We start from the raw sequence: 20,597 nt of genomic DNA on the forward strand, positions 1-20,597 counted from the left end.
TGGATGAAGGCAAAATCAAGACCAGGCTGAAATTGGAACTCCCATTTGACCCAGTAATCCCACTTCCAGGAATGTATCCCAAGAAATCAGAAACACCCATCAGAAAGGACATATGCACCCCTATGTTCATAGCAGCACAATTTACAATAGCTAAGATTTGGAAGCAGCCTAAGTGCCCATCAGCAGATGAGTGGATTTAAAAACTCTGGTACATCTACATCAATCATGTCAAACTCGAGGCTCGAGGGCCACATGCCTCGTTTATTTGGCCCATATTAGCCTTTGAGTTTGACATGCTTGATCTACACCATGGAATACTACGCTGCCGTAAAAAAAGAAAGAACTCTTACCATTCCCAACAGCATGGATGGACATGGAGAGCATTATGCTAAGTGAAATATGCCAGTCAGAGAGAGATAAATATTACATGATCTCACTCAATTGTGGGATATAATGAACAACATAAACTGATGAGCAAAAATAGATCCAGAGACAGAGAAGCATGGAACAGACCGTCAAACTTCTGAGGGAAAGCAGGGGAGGGGAAGGGGTAAGAGATCAAGCAAAGGACTTGTATGCATGCCTATAAGCATAACCAATGGACACAGACATTGGCGGGGTGAGGGCATGTGTGGGGGCTGGGAGTGGCCGGGGAGAGGTCAATGGGGGAAAAAGAGACATATGTAATACTATATGTAATATTTTAAACAATAAAGAAGAAGAATAAAAAAGACCAGGCTGTAATCCTGTCTGTGGACGTGTGGAGAGGTGGGCATGGATTTCCCTCGGGTTCATCATCTCTCCCAGCCTGGCAGCCAGTTGAGAATATGGTGTATGGTCACCCCTCACCCCACTTCCCTGGCTGTGTGGCTACAGACCTGGAATCTACAAACATGAGGGTTGGGCATGTGGCTGGGAAGGGGCACAGGGATATAACAGGGGCACTGAGCAGCCGATGGTACCGGGAAGCAGGAGGCTGGAGGGATGCTTTGCAGCCTGTGTCTCTGAGGCCACCAGTGTGGACCAGGGTGTGCGCAGGTCTCTGAATCCGAGGGGCACCAAGGATGGAGGGCAGCTGCTGGACCTAGAGCCTGTGTGACAGCAGCGGCGGAAACGGGGTAGGAGGAAGGGAGTGGAGCGGGCAGTCTGGACTCTGCCGGGAGGGGCGAGGATTGCCGGGGTGCCGGGGCGCCGGGGGCGGCTTGGGTCCGCCAGCCACCGAGAGCGTGGGCGAGGCGCACGTTCAAAGCCCGACCCCGCCTGGCTCCGCGGTGTGCGCGCCGGGAAGGAGCGGAAAGGCGGGCCCGGCGGGCGGGGAGAGGCGGGGCTTCGTGGGGTCCCCCGGGACGCCTCTAGGCGCTCGCCGTGGTGGGTGCGAGCGCACGTCCAAGCCGGGCCCGCCCGGTCCCCAGGGCCCCCGCGGCGCGCACCCCGGCCCGGCGCAGAGGCAGGGAGCTGGGCGGGCGCGCGGTTGCTAAGCCCGGCGCCCCCGGAGACGTTCCCGGAGTCGCCGGCGCAGCGGCGCGGGGCGGCTGCGGGAGCCCCAGAGGAGAGAGGGCGGGCGGGCTCGTGGCGGCTCCCGTCGCGCCCCGCCTCCCGCGCCCGCCGGGCCGTCGAGCCGCTGCCCCTGCGACGGCCGCCAGCCCGCTCTCCCGGAGCCGAGCGCGCACGATGCCGGCCGCAGCGCCCCCGCCGCGCCCGCCGCCGCCCCCCGCCCGGCCCGCCCCCGGCTGCCCCGCGCGGCCGGCCCCGGGTAAGTGCCTTGGCTCCGGTGGGGACCCGGGCGGGGACGCCGCCTCGGTGGGGGGTGGGAGCGCTTCTGTCTCCTGAACTTGAGACTCGGCTCCGTGCGGGGTGGGGAAGCGGTGCCCGACCCGCGGGGGTGCCCGGAGTGCAATGTGCGTGTGTGCGCGCCGGCGCGTCTACACCGGCCGAAACTCGCTTGCTCGGGAATACCGCTGTCCGGAGCTGGTTCCCCTCTCTCGCCAGCCAGAGGGGCTCCCGGAGAAACGCGTGGGCATCTTGCGAGGTGAGGTGGACTTCAGAGGGGAGGGCACCAAGAGGGAGCTGACATTTACCGAGCGAGCGAGCGTCTCACCCTGCCCGGTGCTTTCCCTGAAGTTGACCTCATTTCATCCACTGCACAAACCTGAGCGCGGTTTTCTCCGCCGAGAGAGCGGAGGTGCCCGGACTCCCGACTTGCCCAAGGCCACATGGCCCGGAGCGGTGGAGCTGGGATTTGAACCCAGGTCTCCAGAGCTCGCTGACCCCAGCTAAAGGCAAGGAAACTCTCCTTAGAACTAGGTAAGGATAGAGGCAAAGCATTTGGGAATTAACAGGAAAAAAAATGAGTTGGTGAAATGGCCCATTAATTAACCACAAATATAGGAGCGCATTTACACGGCCTTCCACGCCTGGCTCTGGGGGCGGTGTTGTGAGGTGGGCAGAGGCTGCTGGGGACACCTTTTCAGAGTACCCACCTGTTGGGAGTGGGGGGTGAGAAGTTGTGGAGGGAACTCAGTTGTTATTCATCCCCAAGTTCGTCATCCCTCTACCTCCCCCCCTCCCTGTTGGCCCCATTTCCTTTCCTTGAGGTGTCGTGGTCGTCGTCGGGGATGACAGCTGTCACATCGAAGCTGGGTCCTGCCTTCATCATTGGCTCTCGGGGAGGATACTGGCCTTCGGTGGTCCTGTGTGTGGGTGACTGTTAGGAGCTGTGAAGCTGGTCCGGTTACTGCCCGCACAGCCGATCTGTTGGGCTGGTGTTGTGTGAATGATCGTGGTCACAATCAGTGGGGGCATGGGGCAACATGGCAAGAAACGGTCCCCTGGAAGTAAAAAAGGAAAGGGGTGTTGGGTTTGCCTGGCAGCACCACCTCAGAAAAGCATTCAGTTCAGTATTTGGATTGCGTTGGGCAGTGCCCTCAAACGCTCCACTGGGGAAAGAACGGAGGCAGGACACGACTTCTGAAAGATGCTCTGTCACTCATCCCGTTTAGGTCTGAAAGGTCGTTGGGTCAGGGTCTTCGATGGTGAGCTCAAGGAAGTGCAAGACTGGTAAGGGTCCTGCCTGAGAACCCCACGGGGCCTCAGAATGACAGAGATGGAGTCTCACTTTGGCAAAACTTGGAGAAAGAAATATTGGACAGCCCTCGCTGGTTTGGCTCAAAGGATAGAGCTTTGGCCTGCGGACTGAAGGGTCCCAGGTTTGATTCCGGCCAAGGGCACATGCCTGGGTTGCAGGCTCGATCCCCAGTGGGAGGCATGCAAGAGGCAGCCAATCAATGATTCTCTCTCATCATTGATGTTTCTGTCTCTCTCTCCCTCTCCCTTCCTCTCTAAAATCAATAAAATATATTTTTTAAAAAAGAAATATTCGACAGTGGACTGTGAAAGATGCTTCGTGCTACACTGCATTTCCTCAGAGACCTTTGCCACCTTTGTGCGCATCGGTACCCTGGTCCCAACTGCCAGTCCCTCCTCTTCGTTGGAGGATGACCTTGGGCTGCTGGAGTCAGCTTGTCTGGAGGAAGGAACTGAGAGCAAGGAGTGCCTGGGAATGGACATCTCCCCTGGGGGCAGCCCTGACCAATGACTGAGAGGTGCTGGAGTATAAATAGTCCTGCTCCCTTGCCCTTGGTTGGGACACTGGAGACGTAACATCCTTTGTCTCCAGAGACCCATGGTGGAGTTGTGTCAGTTGACCTCCATGGTCTTTGCTGGGCTTGCTTTTCTTTCTTCTCTCATTTCTTTACTCCTCTACCAGTTTTTCCTAGTGATACTTCCTAATAAAACACTTTCATGGGGATTCTTATTCCAGGATCTGATTCTAGAGAACCAAACCAAACCAAAAAAAAAAAAAAGGACCCTCTCACTCTCAACATCATTTCTCTCCCATGGGATCTGAGTAAAACTGTATCATTAATCTTGGGTTAGCTGTGCTGGCCCGTAGAGAGCCTTTGTATGCATTCCCACAAGGTGCCTCCTTCCGGGCAGAGGGCACCCTGTGCCCAGGCACGGGATGAGCAGGGAGGGGTTCGGCGCCCGTGAACCCCCTCATCTTTGTGCCCAACAGAAGGGGTGGCATGGTGCTTGGGCGCTCTGCTCAGAAAAGCAAAACCAAGTTGGTACCCCACTATTCTGAGCCTCAGAGTTGCTGAGTTGTCCTAAGATCTCATTTCTTGGCTTCTCTCATCCCTCTTTTTCCCAGTTCAAGGAATCCCCCTCCCCATATTTTCCTAAATATTTGAATATTTCAGGCACATGTTTTGCTTTTTTCTGGTGCAATGTTGAGCTGGTTTAATGTCTTAGCTTCTTTCTAAAGCCACTAAGTGGGAAGAAAAGGCTGTCTTGGCCAGTGGACCCACCACACCACAGACTGCAGGGAGGTGGTACCTGGTCAGAGAGGGTGGGCAGGTCTCCACCCGCCTGGCCTTCCAGGAGGCCTCTGCCGGACATGGGCTCACTGTGTCAGGGTTTGGATGGGCTGCTGTAGGCAGAGGCTCTTGCCTGATGAGGTTTCCTTTTCTTGCATCCATGGGGCCATGATATTTGGTGTCAGTTTCCCCACCTTTTCCTTGGTGGCCTCCGGTTACTGGCTAAATTTGGCCCATCTGGTGGTAAAGCATGTGGGGGAGTTCTTTGAAAAGGATTTTTTTTAGCTACCTGGTAATGTAGGTCAGAAGAGGGAAATACCAGGAGAGTGGGAGAGTGGGGAAGAAGACGGCTGTCCTGGGAGTCAGGGATGCGAGGGCTCTGGCACCCGTTTGCCCAATGAAGCACACACGTTTTTGTCTCCCACGGGTTTGAAGAAAGCCCCAGAGATCTGAGGCTTCCTGGTTTCCTGGGGCAAGTCGTTGACTTCTCTGGGAACCTCAGTGTCTTCACCTTTATTAACTTAATCATGATTGTCCAGCCAACCTCAGAGGGTTGTTTGATGATAAAAGGGAAAATCTTTTCATGGGCTCATCAACATTATCGAGCAAGCCCATAAAATCCGTACCCAGGAGAACCGGCAGTCTCTCAGGGACAGTGGTGTACGTGGAGGCCTCGTGGTGTGTGTAGTCAGGGATGGAGTAGAGAGAGCACCAGTTCAGTGGCTGTATGAAGGGATAGGGAGGCCTCCAGAGCTGCTTCGGCTGATCTCGAAGGCGGAGTGTTCACAGAACTCTGTAAATGGCAGGGTGCCCTGTAATGTGTCATTTCGGGGGTTAGAGCGCTTGAGTCCATCAGAGCTGCCTTCACATCTTGGCTCTGAAACTTCAAAGCTGTGTGATTCTGAGCAAGGTACTCAACCACTCTGAGCCTCTGTTTCCTCATTGATAAAATGGGCATGATCATGTTCTGAGAATTTAGTGAAGTGAGAGTTCTTAGCAGATATTATTGTAAATGAAAGTATTATTTTCAAGTTACCCTTTAGGCAGAAGGGATCCTGTCTGGGTTCTTATGAATTTGGTCTGCTATGTGCGACGCCACCTGAGTTGTCCGATGGCTCAATGCTCTCAGCCGTTTCCTCGCTCGATATTTAGTCTGATTTGTTATTTTTCTTATTAGCCTGTGACAGTTAAAAAAAATATTTCTTGTTGCCTACTACATCATCAATGCAAGGATACGTACGGTGAAATAATGTGGCAGCACTTGGTCATCACGTGGCCATTCGGATGATCCAGAATACGTTTCATTGATTTTCTATCGATGATCTTAAAAAAGGTGATCATGAAAATGGAAGCACAAAGTCAAGCAGGAAATAATTTTAGAGAACATCTGAGCCCCCTAGAATATGTGCGAGGCTCCCCCAGAATTTGAGAACAGGTGGAAGTCCACCAGACTGTTTCCTGAAGGGGAGATGACCCGCTTTGTGGGTTAGAGACATCACTTTGCCCAGGTGTGTGGGTAGGGGAGGGGGAGGAAGGCCGGAGACAGATGGGTCAGGTCACATGTGATGAGGGTGGGCTCTAAGGCAATACGTAGTTAAGGTGCCATATTTGAGAGGCATATTGGAGGTGGAATCCACAGGAGTGGGAGATTGACCGGATGTGGGAGGTGAGGGAAGAGAAGAGGAGGTAGAGATGACGCTTAGTCACGGGGATCTGGGCAGTTGATGGTGCCGCTGACCAGGATGAAGACCACCCGTGTCCACAGGAGGAACGGGAGAGCTCAAGGCCAGAGCTGTGTTCAGCCACATTCATCACCCCATCTTTCCTCACTGACTCGAGCGTTCCTAAACCAACTTCTCAGGGACTGCTGCATTTTGTGGTGTCTATTTTGGGGGGATACTTCATTAGCATTCATTTGGGTGATTTGAGGTGCTTTGCTAGCCTTTCTGTTGTGCCTGCTGGAGAGGGTTCTAGCGACCTTTTGCCTAATTAAGCAGACACTTTTTTGTGTTCCACATGTTTGGAGCAAGTGAAAAACATTGAGAGAAGTGTGGACGGTTCTGAGTTAGAAGCCGTCATAGTATGTCACGTGAGATTGGCTGCCTGCCTTCAGTTTGGAAGAGCACCAACAAGCAACTTTCCACTCGGTGTTTTTGGACTCAGATGCTCAACATTCTCCAAGGAGACAGCAGACCTGGTGCAGGTTAAATAATCTCTGGGGAATTACCTAACAGGGAACTTGGAAACTCAGCACTCTGGGGAGGTGGCGGGCAGAGAACACGAGGTCACCCAATCAGACAAACAGCAATTTCACAAACTGCCCTGGCTGGTATGGCTCAGCTGGTGGGGTCTTGTCCGTGCACCGAATGATTGCTGGTTTGATTCCTGGTCAGGGCACATGCCCGGGTTGCCAGCTTGATCCCCAGTAGGGGGTGTGCAGGAGGCAGCCAGTCGATACTCTGCTTTCACGTAGATGTTTCTTTCTCTCTTTCCCTCTCCCTTCCTCTCTCTACCTCTAAAAATCAATAAATAAATCTTAAAAAATGTTACAAACTGGAAACAAATCCTTGTGGTCGCTAGAGTGAAATCATGTGTTACAGTTTGCAGCATTAAATAATTTAAACTGTAACTTGGTGTTTCCTCTTTGTATGAATTATTAACCTAATGCACCAACTGTTGGAAGCCACGTGAGCTGGCAGTGGCTTTGACCCTGATTGCTCTCGCTCATGACAGACTTCTACCTGTCTCTTGGCCATGGTACAGGCATCACCTTCAAGGCAGAGCCCCCGCAGACCTTGAGGGAGATGTGTAGTGCCCCTGCTGCATCTCTTAGGAACTTGTGATAAACGCTTCAGAAGCAGGTGCTTACCTGTCACCCCCAGAGACCACATACTACTTGCCTTTTCATCTTGGGATCCCCCAAAGTAGCAGGGCATTTTCCCCACCAGCCCTCTCCACACCCATGAGCTAGTCCAGGGCACCTGTCAAGAAGCATCGTTGGGTCTCGGGGCAGGTTGGAGGAGGAGATTTCCCAGCAACAATAGCCTTGGTTTTAAGAGTGTCCTTGCGAGAATAGATTGCATGAAGCTGGTTGTTCAGTTTATTCCAGATGCCGAGTTGCTTTCAGATTGGCTGCAACCAGAATAACCCTCTGGAGTTTGCGTCTCTACAGCTGAGGCAGAGACAGTTGGTGCTCCCCAGATATCATGTGCTCCCCTTCTTTAGCAGATGCTCTCATTCCCCGCCCACAGTCCCTGTTCTGACAGTTGCCCTGCAATCCACGGCAGCCCTTTTTGAGAACTTTCTCTGGGGCAGGGGCATGGTTGGCCCATTCTTGGGGCAATTACTAGGATGATGAAGTTGATTTGTTACCGCAGCAGAGCTGAGCCTATGTTGACTAATACGTCTTCAGGAACTGAGCTCTGCCTCCCTGACCACGCCCTCCTCAGCATACTCCATGCTCCAAGCAACTCTTAGTTCAAGGGCCTGAACACACCAAACGGTGTGTCATTCTCAGGTAGAGCCAAGGCACTGCCATCATGTCTCTCCCACTGCTCGGCAACCTTGGAGGATCCGAGCTGGAGGAAGGCTGCTCAGTCCACATGGGAATTCATAGGAGTAAGAGGCTTTACTGTGGAATTCACAGGAACAAGAGGCTTTACTATGGAAGCCACTGAGCTTCTTGGCATTTATTGGTTGTGGCACCTTCCTACCTGACACATGGCATCAGCACTGTCTGTCCCTTTGGGGGTGCCAATATGTAAGTCAGCCCCTCTCACACCTGCGTCCTGTAGGACACAGAAGAACTCTTGGGATTGTTTACTTGTGTTCTCCTTTAATGTTTCTAATTTCCAAACTTCTCCTCTCTTCAGTGGTTTGATTTATATTAAAGTACAATTTATTTATGTTTGGCTGTGGCTCTTTTTGGTTTATTCTCACCCAAGGACATTTTCCCATTGATTTTTAGAGAGAGTAGAAGGGAGAAGGAGAGACAGAGAGAGAAACATCGATGTGAGAGAGGCACATCAATGGTTGCCTCCTGCACACGCCCTGACCAGGGCCAGGAATTGAGCCTGCAACCAAGGTATGTGCCCTGGATCAGAATTGAACCCGGGACTCTTTAGTCCTTGGGCTGCTGCTCTATCCACTGAGCCAAACTGGCTATGGCTGGCTATGGCTTTTAATTATTATGAAATTGTTTTGACATATACTTGTGAAATAAAAATCCAAGTTCATTTTATCTCCAAATTAATAACCAATTGTTTCAATCTTGAATAAAAAATTATTTTTACCTTCCTGATGAGCTTGTAATGTGCTGGGGTCCAACCCCAGCAGGTCCAGGGGTCCCAAAAGGTGTGGACGGAGTCGGCGAAGAAGGAATGACACGGAGGCAGAGTTCAGTTGATCAGCATAGCGAGGTTCTCTCTCCAGGATCTCCAGCCAAGTTCTGGTCAGGTTCTCTTGCCATGTTCTCTTGCTAGGTTCTCCAGGCAGTTTCGGTCGCCAGGTTCTAGTCAGGTTCTCTTGCCAGGTTCTATCCAGGATCTCCAGACATGTTCTGTTGCCAGGTTCTACCCAGGGTCTCCAGCCAGGTTCTGTTGCCATGTTCTCTCGCTAGGTTCTCCATCCAGCTTCTCCAGGATCTCCTGCCATGTTCTGTCTAGGTTCTCCAGCAAAGTTCTGTAGCCAGGTTCTGTCCAGGATCTTTTGCCATGTTCTCTCCCTAGGTTCTGTCTCTAGGTTCTGTCTAGGTTCTGTCTAGGATCTCTAGGTTCTGTCTCTAGGTTCTGTCCAGGTTCTCCAGCCAAGTCCTGTCGCCAGGTTCTAGTCAGGTTCTCTGTCAAAGTTCTGGTCGGAGTTCTGGTTAGGAACTGATGAGGGTCTGATGAGGGTCTGCTGAGGATCTGATGATTATTGTCTTGTTACATCTATATTTATACCAGCCGATTTTAATCCTGTCAATTTCTATTACAAAGGTTAGGGCGTTTCTTATCTCCATTCCAGGGAATAAAGATTATGTAGCTTAACTACCCGCCTGGCACTTAATTAAGGGGTTGTATCCCCTCCCTAACCTCAGGGAAAGATCCCCACCTGGGGAAACAACCTTTCTCGGAGAGGTGACCTTGGTTAAAACACATGGTGCTAAAGGGAGCAAACATATTAAGAACAGTATGCTATATATGCCAGGTCCATTGAAACATATGCTGTGCAGATGTTTCTTTTCTGCAGCGATTGTGTCAAGCAGCAAGGATGGACCGGCTCCCGGCAGTAATGATCTTTTATTATACATTAGATTCTCATGTCGAGAAGTATCTGTTTTGGGGTTACAGTTTTCTTTTTACTTAAATTCAGCTATTCTTGTATAAGTACCAAGATGCTGTAATTATAGCTCTGTAATATATTTTACTATGTTCATTACTCATTACTCATTTCTCTTCTGTCTTCCCTCAACAATCCTATTAGTGCATCACACCGACAAATTACAATGGGAAAGAATTGCTGTGTTCAGCTTACTAGGACTTCACATTCTGGAATGGACAGTCATTGAATTGGATCTTCTATGTCCTCTCTCAGTTTTGTAGTTTTCCTTATGTTGATCATATACGTTTTTTGCTAACGTCATTCCTAAGAATCCTTTTTACATTGACATTACACATGTTCTTATTTTTAAGTTGTATTTTTCCAACTGGTTATGCTATTATGTAGGAAAGTGTAATCTAGATGATTAAAAATTTTGGCTTTATAGTTTGTCCACCTCCTAATGATATTTAGAAGTAAAAACATACAAAGCTATTTCATGCCGTCCCATGTGCTCTTAATTGTCTTTGCAGGTGGTGCAGAATAAACAGATAGAGACATTCTAGAACTGAAATAAATCCGGGGAGGGAGAGAAAAGGATACAAGGAGTTGGGCTGCATAGGAATCAGAGGGTCCCACCCACACAGCAGGTGCAGAGTTACAGATGCCTGACAACAAACAGCTTGGGTTCGTCCTGTTTTCTCGTTGAGACATAATCGCTTACGACTTTCAGCGTTGCTTGTAGGTGTCTCTGACAGTCCTAGACATCACTGGCCCCCACATCATAGTCTCCCCTTCGCCAGCTGAAACTTGTTGGTCAGAACATGTTTATATTTGAGTCTGGATAATAAAAGATAATGTCAGGATGCCGGTTCTTCAGTGATACTGAAGACAGGCCTGGCAGGTCAGACTGGCTAATGGAAAACCAAATAAAAGGCCGCCACAGCCCTGCTCAGTGTCTCACCTTGAGTTCAAGTTATGATAGCCCCAATCATTGGACATGTTGATTTAAAGAGAAAAAAGAAACAGAGAGACACCAAGTGGACTAGATGGAGATAAAGCTCCTTTTCCTTTTCTTTTTAAAAAATATATATATTTTTTTATTGATTTCAGAGAAGAAAAGAGAGGGAGAGAGAGATAGAAACATCAGTGATGCAAGAGAATCATTGATTGGCTGCCTCCTGCACACCCTCTACTGGGGATTGAACCGCAATCTGGGCTTGTGCCCTGACTGAGAATGGAACCGTGACCTCCTGGTTCATGGGTCGATGCTCAACCACAGAGCCATGCGGGCTGGGCTCCTTTTTCTTTCTGGAACTGGGAGTCAACAGATGCAGACCTCCCAGGGTTGCAGATCCCCCAGAAATCTCATGATGAGGGCTCTCCTGAGTAGGAGGTTACATGTGTGCTGTGTGCTGGCTATTAGGACCGTGTAGTCCTTTCTTTTAATGCCATTAATATTACTTTAGAACTCAAAGGAGCTGATTGTTTTCTATAAGAACAGCATAACTGAAGAGTTCTCGTAGGTCTTGAAGATGATGATCTTTTTCAAGCATGTCCTGTGGCGTGAAAGGAAAACAGGCATCCCCCCTCACATTAAGGGGAAATAGAGAATAAGTCAGCTCCCCTCCCCAAGAACCAGTGGGGTGACCCCTGTGGTTCCCTTGTTCTCTGCCACATTTATGAGTTCGTTGCTTTTTTCCAGTGGCTTTGTCTACAGTACAAAGCACGGCAGCAGACAGCCAGGTGGCTGCCTGGTGATTTTTATTTTAGTTGCACTTTCCTCATCACAAGTACAAAGGAGGTGTGTTTGAGAAGCTGTTTTCAGAAGAGAAAGGAGTGTTCGTGCGGAGGTGGAGAGGGCTGGGTTAGGAGACAGACTGGTGTCTCTTTATCCTGCCCGCAGGGTGTTCTCCCGCCGTAAACACAATGGGTCCATGCTCAACCACACCGCTGGGCTCCTTTAAGTAGGCTTAAGTGAGGATGTTAATAAAGAAAAAAGTATACATTTGATGGATTTTTACTCTCTTCAGAAGAGGGATTGGGGTTTTAAATATCAGCCCATCCCAAGTAGAGGGAAAAAAGGAGAGTTTTATATTTTTCATGCTGCCTTCAATAAGTGTCAAACATTCTCAGCGGGTTCTGGCTATCTGGAGGCTGGCACTGTGTTTTTTTAACCTATAATTAACTACCATTCACTAAAAATTCAAGAGTAATAGGTCTATTGTTTCATAACTATTCATTCATTCATAGATAGAGAGCAAGGAAGAGAGAGAAACATTGATGTGAGAGAGACACATAGATTGGTTGCCTCCCACACATACCCCGACCAGGGCTGGGGTAAAACCTGTAACCCAGGTACATGCCTTTGACCAGGAATTGAAGCCTCAACCCGTCAGGACTCAGGTAGATGCTGTAATCACTGGCCATGGCTACCTTTTTTTTTTTTTTTTTAAATATATTTCATTGATTTTTTACAGAGAGGAAGGGAGAGGGACAGAGAGGAAGGGAGAGGGATAGAGAGTCAGAAACATTGACGAGAGAGAAACATCGATCAGCTGCCTCCTGCACACCCCCCACTGGGGATTTGCCTGCAACCAAGGTACATGCCCTTGGCTGGAATCGAACCTGGGACCCTTCAGTTCGCAGGCTGACGCTCTATCCACTGAGCCAAACCGGTTAGGGCCGTTTGTTTTTAATGAAACATGAGAGGAAGGATGGCTTCTACTGAAGAATTTGAAAAAAAAAAAAGCTCCTGAACACTCAGTGCTCGTTCTTATTTTAAAATGTAAAGGCCTTTCATAATTTTGGGCAGTGGTGTGGATCTAGGTTCCTTAGAAGCAGAACCTCAGAGTAGCATTTTTGTGCACATGATTTTGCAAGGGTGGGGGGGATGTCTGTGTCAGGAGAAGGGAGCGAGGGGAGCAGGGCGTGGTTGTACCCACAGGAGCTCTGGGGCATGCATTGCACCTCAGAGCTGGTCCCGCCTTTGGGTGAGGGGCTGGGCTTTTGTACCCTTCCCTGTACCCGTCAACCAGTCATGGATCATGGGCTGCCCTCTGAAGGCACATTGCCTGTGTCAGTCCCTGGGTGGGGCGGCTCCCAGCAGAGGGTAATTCCTGGGATAAGTGAGCAGTGGTGGCCCCTTAACAGCCAGCATTCGTAAGCGCTGGTGGGTGGGGCCGCTGCCTGGTGAGGGGCTGAGGGTGGGCACCTACAGCAGCCACAGCTGTGCTGGCCTGTAGCGTGTTCCTTACTGAGTAGCTTTGGGGCAGGAACATGGGAAGTCCTGAGGACAGGGTTGCTTTGATCACCCAGCACGTTCTGATGATACGCACTCAATGGGGAGGCTGTTTGCATTAACTGGATTTCCTGGGTTCTTTCACCCAACACCCTTTGTGCCCAGCCCACCCCAGGCCTGGCGCCAGGACTGTGTATTTGGAATCTTCCCAAGAAAGGCCCATTTATGTAGAAGAGCCCGTCCCTTCCAATTACATATTCTTGGCAAATGCTAAGAGACAGCATCGCAAGGGAGCTGGCAAAAGCTTCACCTCCACTCCTGGGGAAGCCAGATCTGCCACCGTGTACCCTCTCAGGGCTCCGAAGGCAGCAGTCTTTGTGAAAACTGTTACTTATAGGAGGCCCTCGGAAGGCCTGGGCTGTTTGAGGGACGATGTTAGGGTTCTGCCCTCTGACATTGGCTTCTCAGCAGAGGGGCTGGCTTGCCTTGGTGCCCCTGTTGGTGATCTGCTTTAACCAGCACGCGTGAGTGCTTCCCACATGCAGATCCCCTATGTCCATCATTTCGTTACGGTCTTCACAGCCACCTAGGAGCTGGGCAGGTGGGGGCCGTGCAGGCCCCATGCCAGTGAGGACATGGACACTAAGATGTAGGCCAGGCCCCTTGTGGCTCTGGCACTCAAGGTGGGTATTGGGGCCACTGCTAGAGCTTTGGGGTTCCTGTTGGATGCCTTTTTACAGCCAGGGTCATGGTACATGACTTTCCTACTTTTAAAATATACACATATATTTTAAATTGATTTCAGAGAGGAAGGTAGAGAGAAAGATAGAAACATCAGTGATGAGAGAGAATCATTGATTGGCTGCCTCCTGTATGCCCCCTACTGGGGATCAAGTCCGCAACCCGGGGCATGTGCCCTGGCTGGGAATCAAACTGTGACCTCCTGGTTCATAGGTCGACACTCAACAACTCAACACTCAACCACTGAGCCATGCTGGCTGGGCTCCTACTTTTAAGTAAGAGGAAACCCAAGCCCAGTTTGAATTTCCTAAAAGAAGAAAAGTTTGCACCACAATCTGCTTTACCCCAACATCACTCTTCTTTGTTTAGAATCTTAAAACACTTTGGGGAGTTTGTTTTTTTAGATCAGTGTTTTTTTAGAACACTATGGAGACATCGGGGAAAAGCTCACTTGTTTATGGCCAGCTGCAGGAACACTGTGTGACTTTATTTTGTCCAGTTGGGGTTCTGGCTGGCTTAACAATTAGGACACAGCTAAACGGAGGCTGCTTTGCTGGGGTATCGATGCCCGTGGATGGGCCTGTGTTCTGCTCCATTTCCTCTGGATGATCCTGTGAGCTTTGCTTTATTTCGTGATTCAAATGACATCCTACACCCGTCTGAGCCATTGTTCAAGAAGATTGAGGATCTACGGAAGGACTCTTTCCGTTCTTACTAACTAGCTGTGTAGCCTTGGGCTCATTGCTTACCCTCTCTGGTCTGCAGGTGCATTTGAAAATTGAGGGTGGTGGGCTACTGACCCTTTCGTTTCTAACTTGCAAAGATTTTCACTCGCTCAGCCTTTGTGTCTAGAACACGGTCCTCCTTAGAATCCTCCTTTGCATCCTGCTTAGATTGGATTGCTGCCCTTAATTTTATTGAAGGATATTTACAAAGGATATATTTTTCAACATAAGCAATTTTCCCCATGAATCCAATCAGTCATATAAATGACCATGTCTTGAATATTTATGGAAGGTTCTTCCTCAGTGTACCTAAACTTCAGATAAATAGCACAGGGGAAGCTATTAGTTTATTTATTTCTCCTTGAGTCAACTTTGGTAATATGTATCTTTCATGGAATCCGTCCATTTCATTTAACTTGTCTTATTTATGAGCACAAAGTTATTCATAATATTCCCTTATTATTATTTTACATAAACAGGCTCACTGTTTTTCAAATGTGTATTCTCTCCTGAATATGAATGAAAGCTATATATCTTTTGGACACATTTCTTCTCCCATAGTTTTATTTGCTATTTAATTTTATGTTGTACCTTAAGGTTGTGTTTTATTTTAATCCTCACTGGAGGATATGTTTTTATTGATTTTAGAGAGAAAGAGAGAGAGGGGGAGAGAGTGGGCGAGAGAGAAAGAGGGAGAGAAACATCGATATGAGAGAGAAAGATTGATGTGACAAACATTGATGGGTTGCCTCCTGTACACTCTGCCCCAACCAGGGGTCGAACCTGAAACCCGTGTATGGGTGCTGACCGGGAATTAAGCCAACCGGTGACCCTATGACTCCAACCAACTGAGCCCCACCGGCCAAGGCCATGAAGGTTGTCTTATCCAGAAGTCAAAATCATGCAAAACCACAGACCCTTTGCCTCCTCTGTTCTGGACAACAGTAAGTGGTGGAGGTGTCTGCCTGCCCCTCAGATAGGCATCTGGTACGTGAGGGTGAGAGGTTTCAGGGCCCAGCACGGACACATGGTTCAGAGATTCCCAAGGTCTTCACATCAGTCTCAGGTCTGCCCAAACCAAGGCAGGAAATGGAGAAATGAGATAGATGGGCTCAGTCTTTCCACACAGCAGATGGAGGAGTGCTTTTTGAGTGATTTCTGCAGGCTCACCCATAGGGGTGGATGGATCATGGAAATAGTCAGCTAGTCCAGTGTTTGCATGTTGTTGTGACACCGGTCGGTGGAGACAGAAAGGAAAACATGGTGAAGTCTTGCGGGCATCAGTCAGCTGCAGACTGGCCCCAGGGGGGTGTCCTCACCGCTCCCCCTCCGAAGGAGCGTGTCCAGAGAGCCAACCTGGACAGCGCCGGGAAAAGCAAAACGTGGCCCAAGTCACGGTTATCGTGAATCTCTCAGCTGCCACAGACAGTGGGGATTAAAAATCCAGGGCATAGGAAACAGCAGCTGGCCTGGGAGCCCTGCCCTCTTGGAATTTTACTGAGTGAGCGGTGACCCCCCCCAGGGATGAGCAGCGAACCCCCAGGGTTGAGCGGCACCCCCCCCAGGGATGAGGTCGTGGGTGAGCTGGGAGTGTTGGGAGGAAACAGTAAACCCAGGGGTGAGACAGAAAGATAAGCTGTTCTCTCCTCCCCCCCCCCCCCCCTGGGAAGCTTCGGGCAAAGGGAACCAGCATCAGGTGTCTCGAGGACAACACCAGGGCCAGGGCGGCACCTGGAGAGGCTCCCCACAGTGGCCCACGCGGGCAAAAGGGAGCATAGAGGCTTCATGTGCCAGAATGATCAGAAGTGGGAAGAAGGGTCCATCTGGAGGAAAGCCAGCAGGGAGAACTGTGATTGTGATTTCGTGGTCACCGGATGTCCAAGGCCTCGGCAGCCCTGGGAGCAAACGAGGCCGCGTTAATATTAATGTCCAGCGTGGAGTCCCAGTGGCTGCACCTGCTCCCACGGGACCTCAGCCAGTGTCCTCGGAATCCCCAGGGCAGGATGTCATCTGTGGCTCCTGTTCTTCCTTGGTCATTGTATCACTCCTCACGGCCCCTCCCCTTGCTGTTCCCTGGCTGTCAGTGTGTCCTCAGGGCCTCACATGGCTGCACCCCCACCCCCGGGGCCCTGGGGCCGGTGCGGCTTACTCTGTTGTACCTCATCACCTGGGTCCCAGCGCCTCCCACAGGCTTTTGAAACACTGCTCCCTCTCCTCCATCATGAACCCTGGGCAGGTGCCCTGACCGGGACCTTCTGAACCATGACCGTCTGAATCCTAGGTCGTTGCTCAACCACTGAGCACATGGCCGGGCTGTATTGAGGGTTTTACTCTGAGAAGCACCATAGGAATAACAAAGGAGAACACGGGTTCCTTTGCGCACATACATTGGAAGGTCACCTTCCTTGGCACCCTTCAATCTTTCCATTGAGGAAACACAAACTAGTATGACTCCTGGAGTCCTCTCTCTCAGCACCAACTCTCTCCAACAAATACGGAGGCAGACTACAGAGCACGAGAAGAAAAGGAATAACAGATGCCCATAAATAGTGCCACTGTCAGCGGGATGGTTAAGCTCATAAATCTATGGCACGTGGGAAGATCAGTACCAGCCACCACTTGTCATCTACTCTGACACCTGTGTCTAGATGGAAATCATCGCAGAACAGATTGTATGTTATAATTAAAAAACGAAAAAAAACGTTCTGGGTAAATATGCTCGGTCAAGTTGCCCATCCTGGCACAACAGGAGTCTTTGCCACAATTCAAATGTTCTTCAAAAGTCACTTGTAGCTTCTTTTTCAAGGAGGCACAGGCGGCAGGTTCCTACACGTAGGACATGACATATGGATCCTGTGGGGTCACTTGAATAACTCCCCGCCCACCCTCATGGTCGAGCTGCTCTACACATTCGGTCATTTTCCTGTTTCCTTTCCTGACCTGGAGAGGAATGGAAATCAAACCGCTTTTTGTCTCCTGTAGTTTATTCTGGCTGGGTACAGTTGATCAGGAAACACAGAGTCTTGGTTTATTCATTTATTCAGTTTATCTGGAAATACAAGGAGAATGAACAAAATGCTCTGAACATTAAATAATGGTTTCTTTTCTTCCTTTTTAAAAAAAAATAATGAGAGAAAAAACCTTTTGGAGGAGAACTTTCTAGATGTAGACTGAAATTGTCAACTGTTTTTTTTAACCCCCCAGGGCAAGAAAATCCCAATCAGAGCTTTAAATACCCACCCCGTTGTTTGTCCAGGAGCTCTGTGAGGCCAGGTGAAGCTGTGCACAGTGGGGTTCTACCTTTTCAATAGATTACGTTACTACCGATGAAGTGATCATACAATTAGATGGTGTAGACAGGATTGGTAGCTGCCAATTACTATGCCCTGTGTGTTAAGTCCTCTAAGTAAATTGTATTCCTTTTGTTATTTATTCTTCACAAAAGTCCTGGGAGGAGAGTGTTAGCATCCCGACTTCATAGATGAAAAGACTGAAATGTTAGTACTTTGCCCAAGTTCACACACACAGTCAGAGGCCATGCCAGGATTCAAAGCCAGATCTGTCTCAAACTGTGACATAACCTCTTCACAGACTGCCTCGCCGTGAGTGGGTTGAAAGTCAAGCTGAGAAAAGTTGAGGTGGGTGAGATTAAGGTTCTTTAAAGTTCCAGAATGTTCTTATCTCTTATTGGTATTTCCTGGGTAGCAAACCTTGGACCTTTTATCTCAGTTGTGGATCCTTGAAGGTCACTTTAGGGAGCAGGAGTTGTGTTCTCAGGGTCAGGCCTTGCCTAGAATGGGCTCCTGAGGGGTGGTCCAACCTGGGGGGGGTCCCTGGGAGGCCTACAGGAGCCACCTCAGGCCCAAAGCAGATTCTATTCCACACTCCTGGTCTCTCACAGAGGAGCCAGAGATTAGACCTAAAGTATGAAGGCCCCATCATTTCAAGCAGATCCTCAAAGGTTACTGGTTCTATTAGAGAACCACTAACCTTTAGGAGAGTCTTGCTGAAGGTCAAAGCCTCCTTGAACCCATATTGACTAATACTGTGTTGTCCTTTTCCTCTGGCAGGACATCGAGGCCTATGTGACCATTCGCTAAAATATCTAAGCTCGAGACTCATGGAGCGGAAGCTGCAGGGCACGTGGCTGCCTGCTGGCCGGGGGCACGTGGAGAGACCATGCCTGGGCCCCTGCGGCTCCCTGGTGCCCGTGTTCAGCTCTCAGCACGGCCTTCACTGCATCCACGCCGAGAACAGCGCCCTGAAGCCCAGGGTCGTGACCGTGGTGAAGCCGGGTGGGCACCCCCTGCGCAAGGTCACCCTGCTCCTCAATCGGCGCTCGGTGCAGACCTTCGAGCAGCTCTTGGCGGACGTCTCGGAGGCCTTGGGCTTCCCACGGTGGAAGAGTGATCGCGTGAGGAAACTGTTCAACCTCAAGGGCAGGGAGATCCGGAGCGTCTCTGATTTCTTCCGGGAAGGGGATGCCTTCATCGCCATGGGCAAGGAACCCTTGACGTTGAAGAACATTCAGGCGGCCATGGAAGAGCTGTACCCCAGCAAAGCCCGGGCCCTGACGCTGAGCCAGCAGAGCAGGGTCCCTTCTCCGAGGCTGAGAAGCAGGCTCTATAGCAAGGCTCTGAAAGGGGCACACCACTGTGGGGAGGCTGAGCCGGCCAAGAGCTGCGGTGAGGCTGCCGGGTCCAAGGCAGCCATCAGACGGCAGGGGAAGACCCCCATGGAGCCGGGGCTGGAGGACGGGGCGAGGGCCCAGAAGACATGGGTGAGGGGCGCACGGGAGCCTGAGCCCGGTGGCAAGCCGCCCCGGGAAGCCCCCGTCGAGAGACATGGCAGCGGGGAGAGGCACCTGGGCGTGGAGATCGAGAAGACCTCGGGGGAAATCATCCCGTGTGAGAAGTGCAAGAGAGAGAGGGAGCTTCGGCAGAGCCTGCAAAGGGAGAGGCTGTCCCTGGGCACCAGCGAGCTGGACCTGGGCAAGGGCCCGCGCTATGACGTGGACAAGCTGGTGAGGACCAGGAGCTGCAGGAGGTCCCCCGAGGCCCAGTCTCCAGGCGGGGAGGACGGGTGGCAGGGTGACGGCCACAGGAGCAGGCCCAGGAACCCCACTCAGGAGCTGAGGCCCAGCAAGAACACGGACAAGAAAGAGGACGCAGACCCCAAAGGTCAGGAAGGTCAGCCGCAAGGAGCAGCCAAGGCTAAGAAGGATGTCACGGAAGCCCAGCCCGTCAGAGAGGAGGGGCCGCGGGATGGGAAGAAAGATGCCAGGAATAAGCATGGTGGCTGGTTCCTCAGGGAGCACCCAGCCGACCCCGAGAAGCCGCCCAGGACCCGAGGGGAGGAGCAGGAGGCAGAGAAGGAGAAGAAGCCACCTGTGTCCGGCGGGAGAAAGATGCTTCCCAGAGATGACCAACCCGCAAGGGTAGAAAAGGAGCCCAAGATGAGGGCAGAGGAAAGCAAGCCAGAGAGGCCCGGTGGCCGGAAGCGGCGGCCCGCGGGCATCATCTCGGCCAACGTGGAGAAGCAGTACGAGACCGGCCGGGTCATCGGGGACGGCAACTTCGCCATCGTGAAGGAGTGCCGGCACCGGGAGACCAGGCAGGCCTACGCCATGAAGATCATCGACAAGGCCAAACTCAAGGGTAAGGAGGACATGGTCGACAGCGAGATCTTAATTATCCAGAGCCTCTCTCACCCCAACATAGTGAAGCTGCACGAAGTGTATGAAACGGACACGGAGATCTACCTGATCATGGAGTACGTGCAGGGCGGGGACCTTTTCGATGCCATCATAGAACACGTGAAGTTCCCAGAGCGCGACGCCGCCCTCATGCTCATGGACTTGTGTAAGGCTCTCGTGCACATGCATGACAAGAACATCGTGCACCGGGACCTCAAGCCGGAAAACCTCCTGGTAAGCCTGAGTCTGCTGCCTCATGGCTGTTACCCTTACGGCCAGAACAATACCTTTATGCTTATAACCTACTTGTTCCGGTGTTCAAGACCTAGGTTGTAGTTCATAAGTTGCTGACATAGATTGGTTTTGATGAGATTATTGAAAAAGAAATCTTCCAATTCAAATAAAATGGAATATGTTTCCTCATCCCTGTCAGGTGGACTGATCAGGTGGACTTGTTTCTTGGGCATTTGCACGAACTCTGGCCTAGGTATCGGGGTGTCCACTGGTAGCCGTTTGCCCTG

At 50.8% G+C, this 20,597-nt stretch overlaps 1 protein-coding gene across 1 annotated transcript in view; it reads left to right on the forward strand.

The window, feature by feature from the left end:
* Window positions 1-1,688: 1,688 nt before the first annotated feature.
* DCLK3 (doublecortin like kinase 3) overlaps window positions 1,689-20,597 on the forward strand; it is a 30,897-nt gene continuing 11,988 nt past the window's right edge. The window contains exons 1-2 of the mRNA XM_070391732.1: window positions 1,689-1,753; window positions 18,452-20,310. Of these exons, the coding sequence (XP_070247833.1) occupies window positions 18,502-20,310 (1,809 nt within the window). The 5' untranslated portion in view covers window positions 1,689-1,753; window positions 18,452-18,501. The remainder of the gene's footprint in view (window positions 1,754-18,451; window positions 20,311-20,597) is intronic.

The sequence above is a fragment of the Myotis yumanensis genome, unplaced genomic scaffold, assembly GCF_028538775.1.
Source record: "Myotis yumanensis isolate MYYU_CA2020_CCGP unplaced genomic scaffold, mMyoYum1.0.hap1 SCAF_14, whole genome shotgun sequence".
In the NCBI taxonomy this organism is placed as follows: Eukaryota; Metazoa; Chordata; class Mammalia; order Chiroptera; family Vespertilionidae; genus Myotis; species Myotis yumanensis.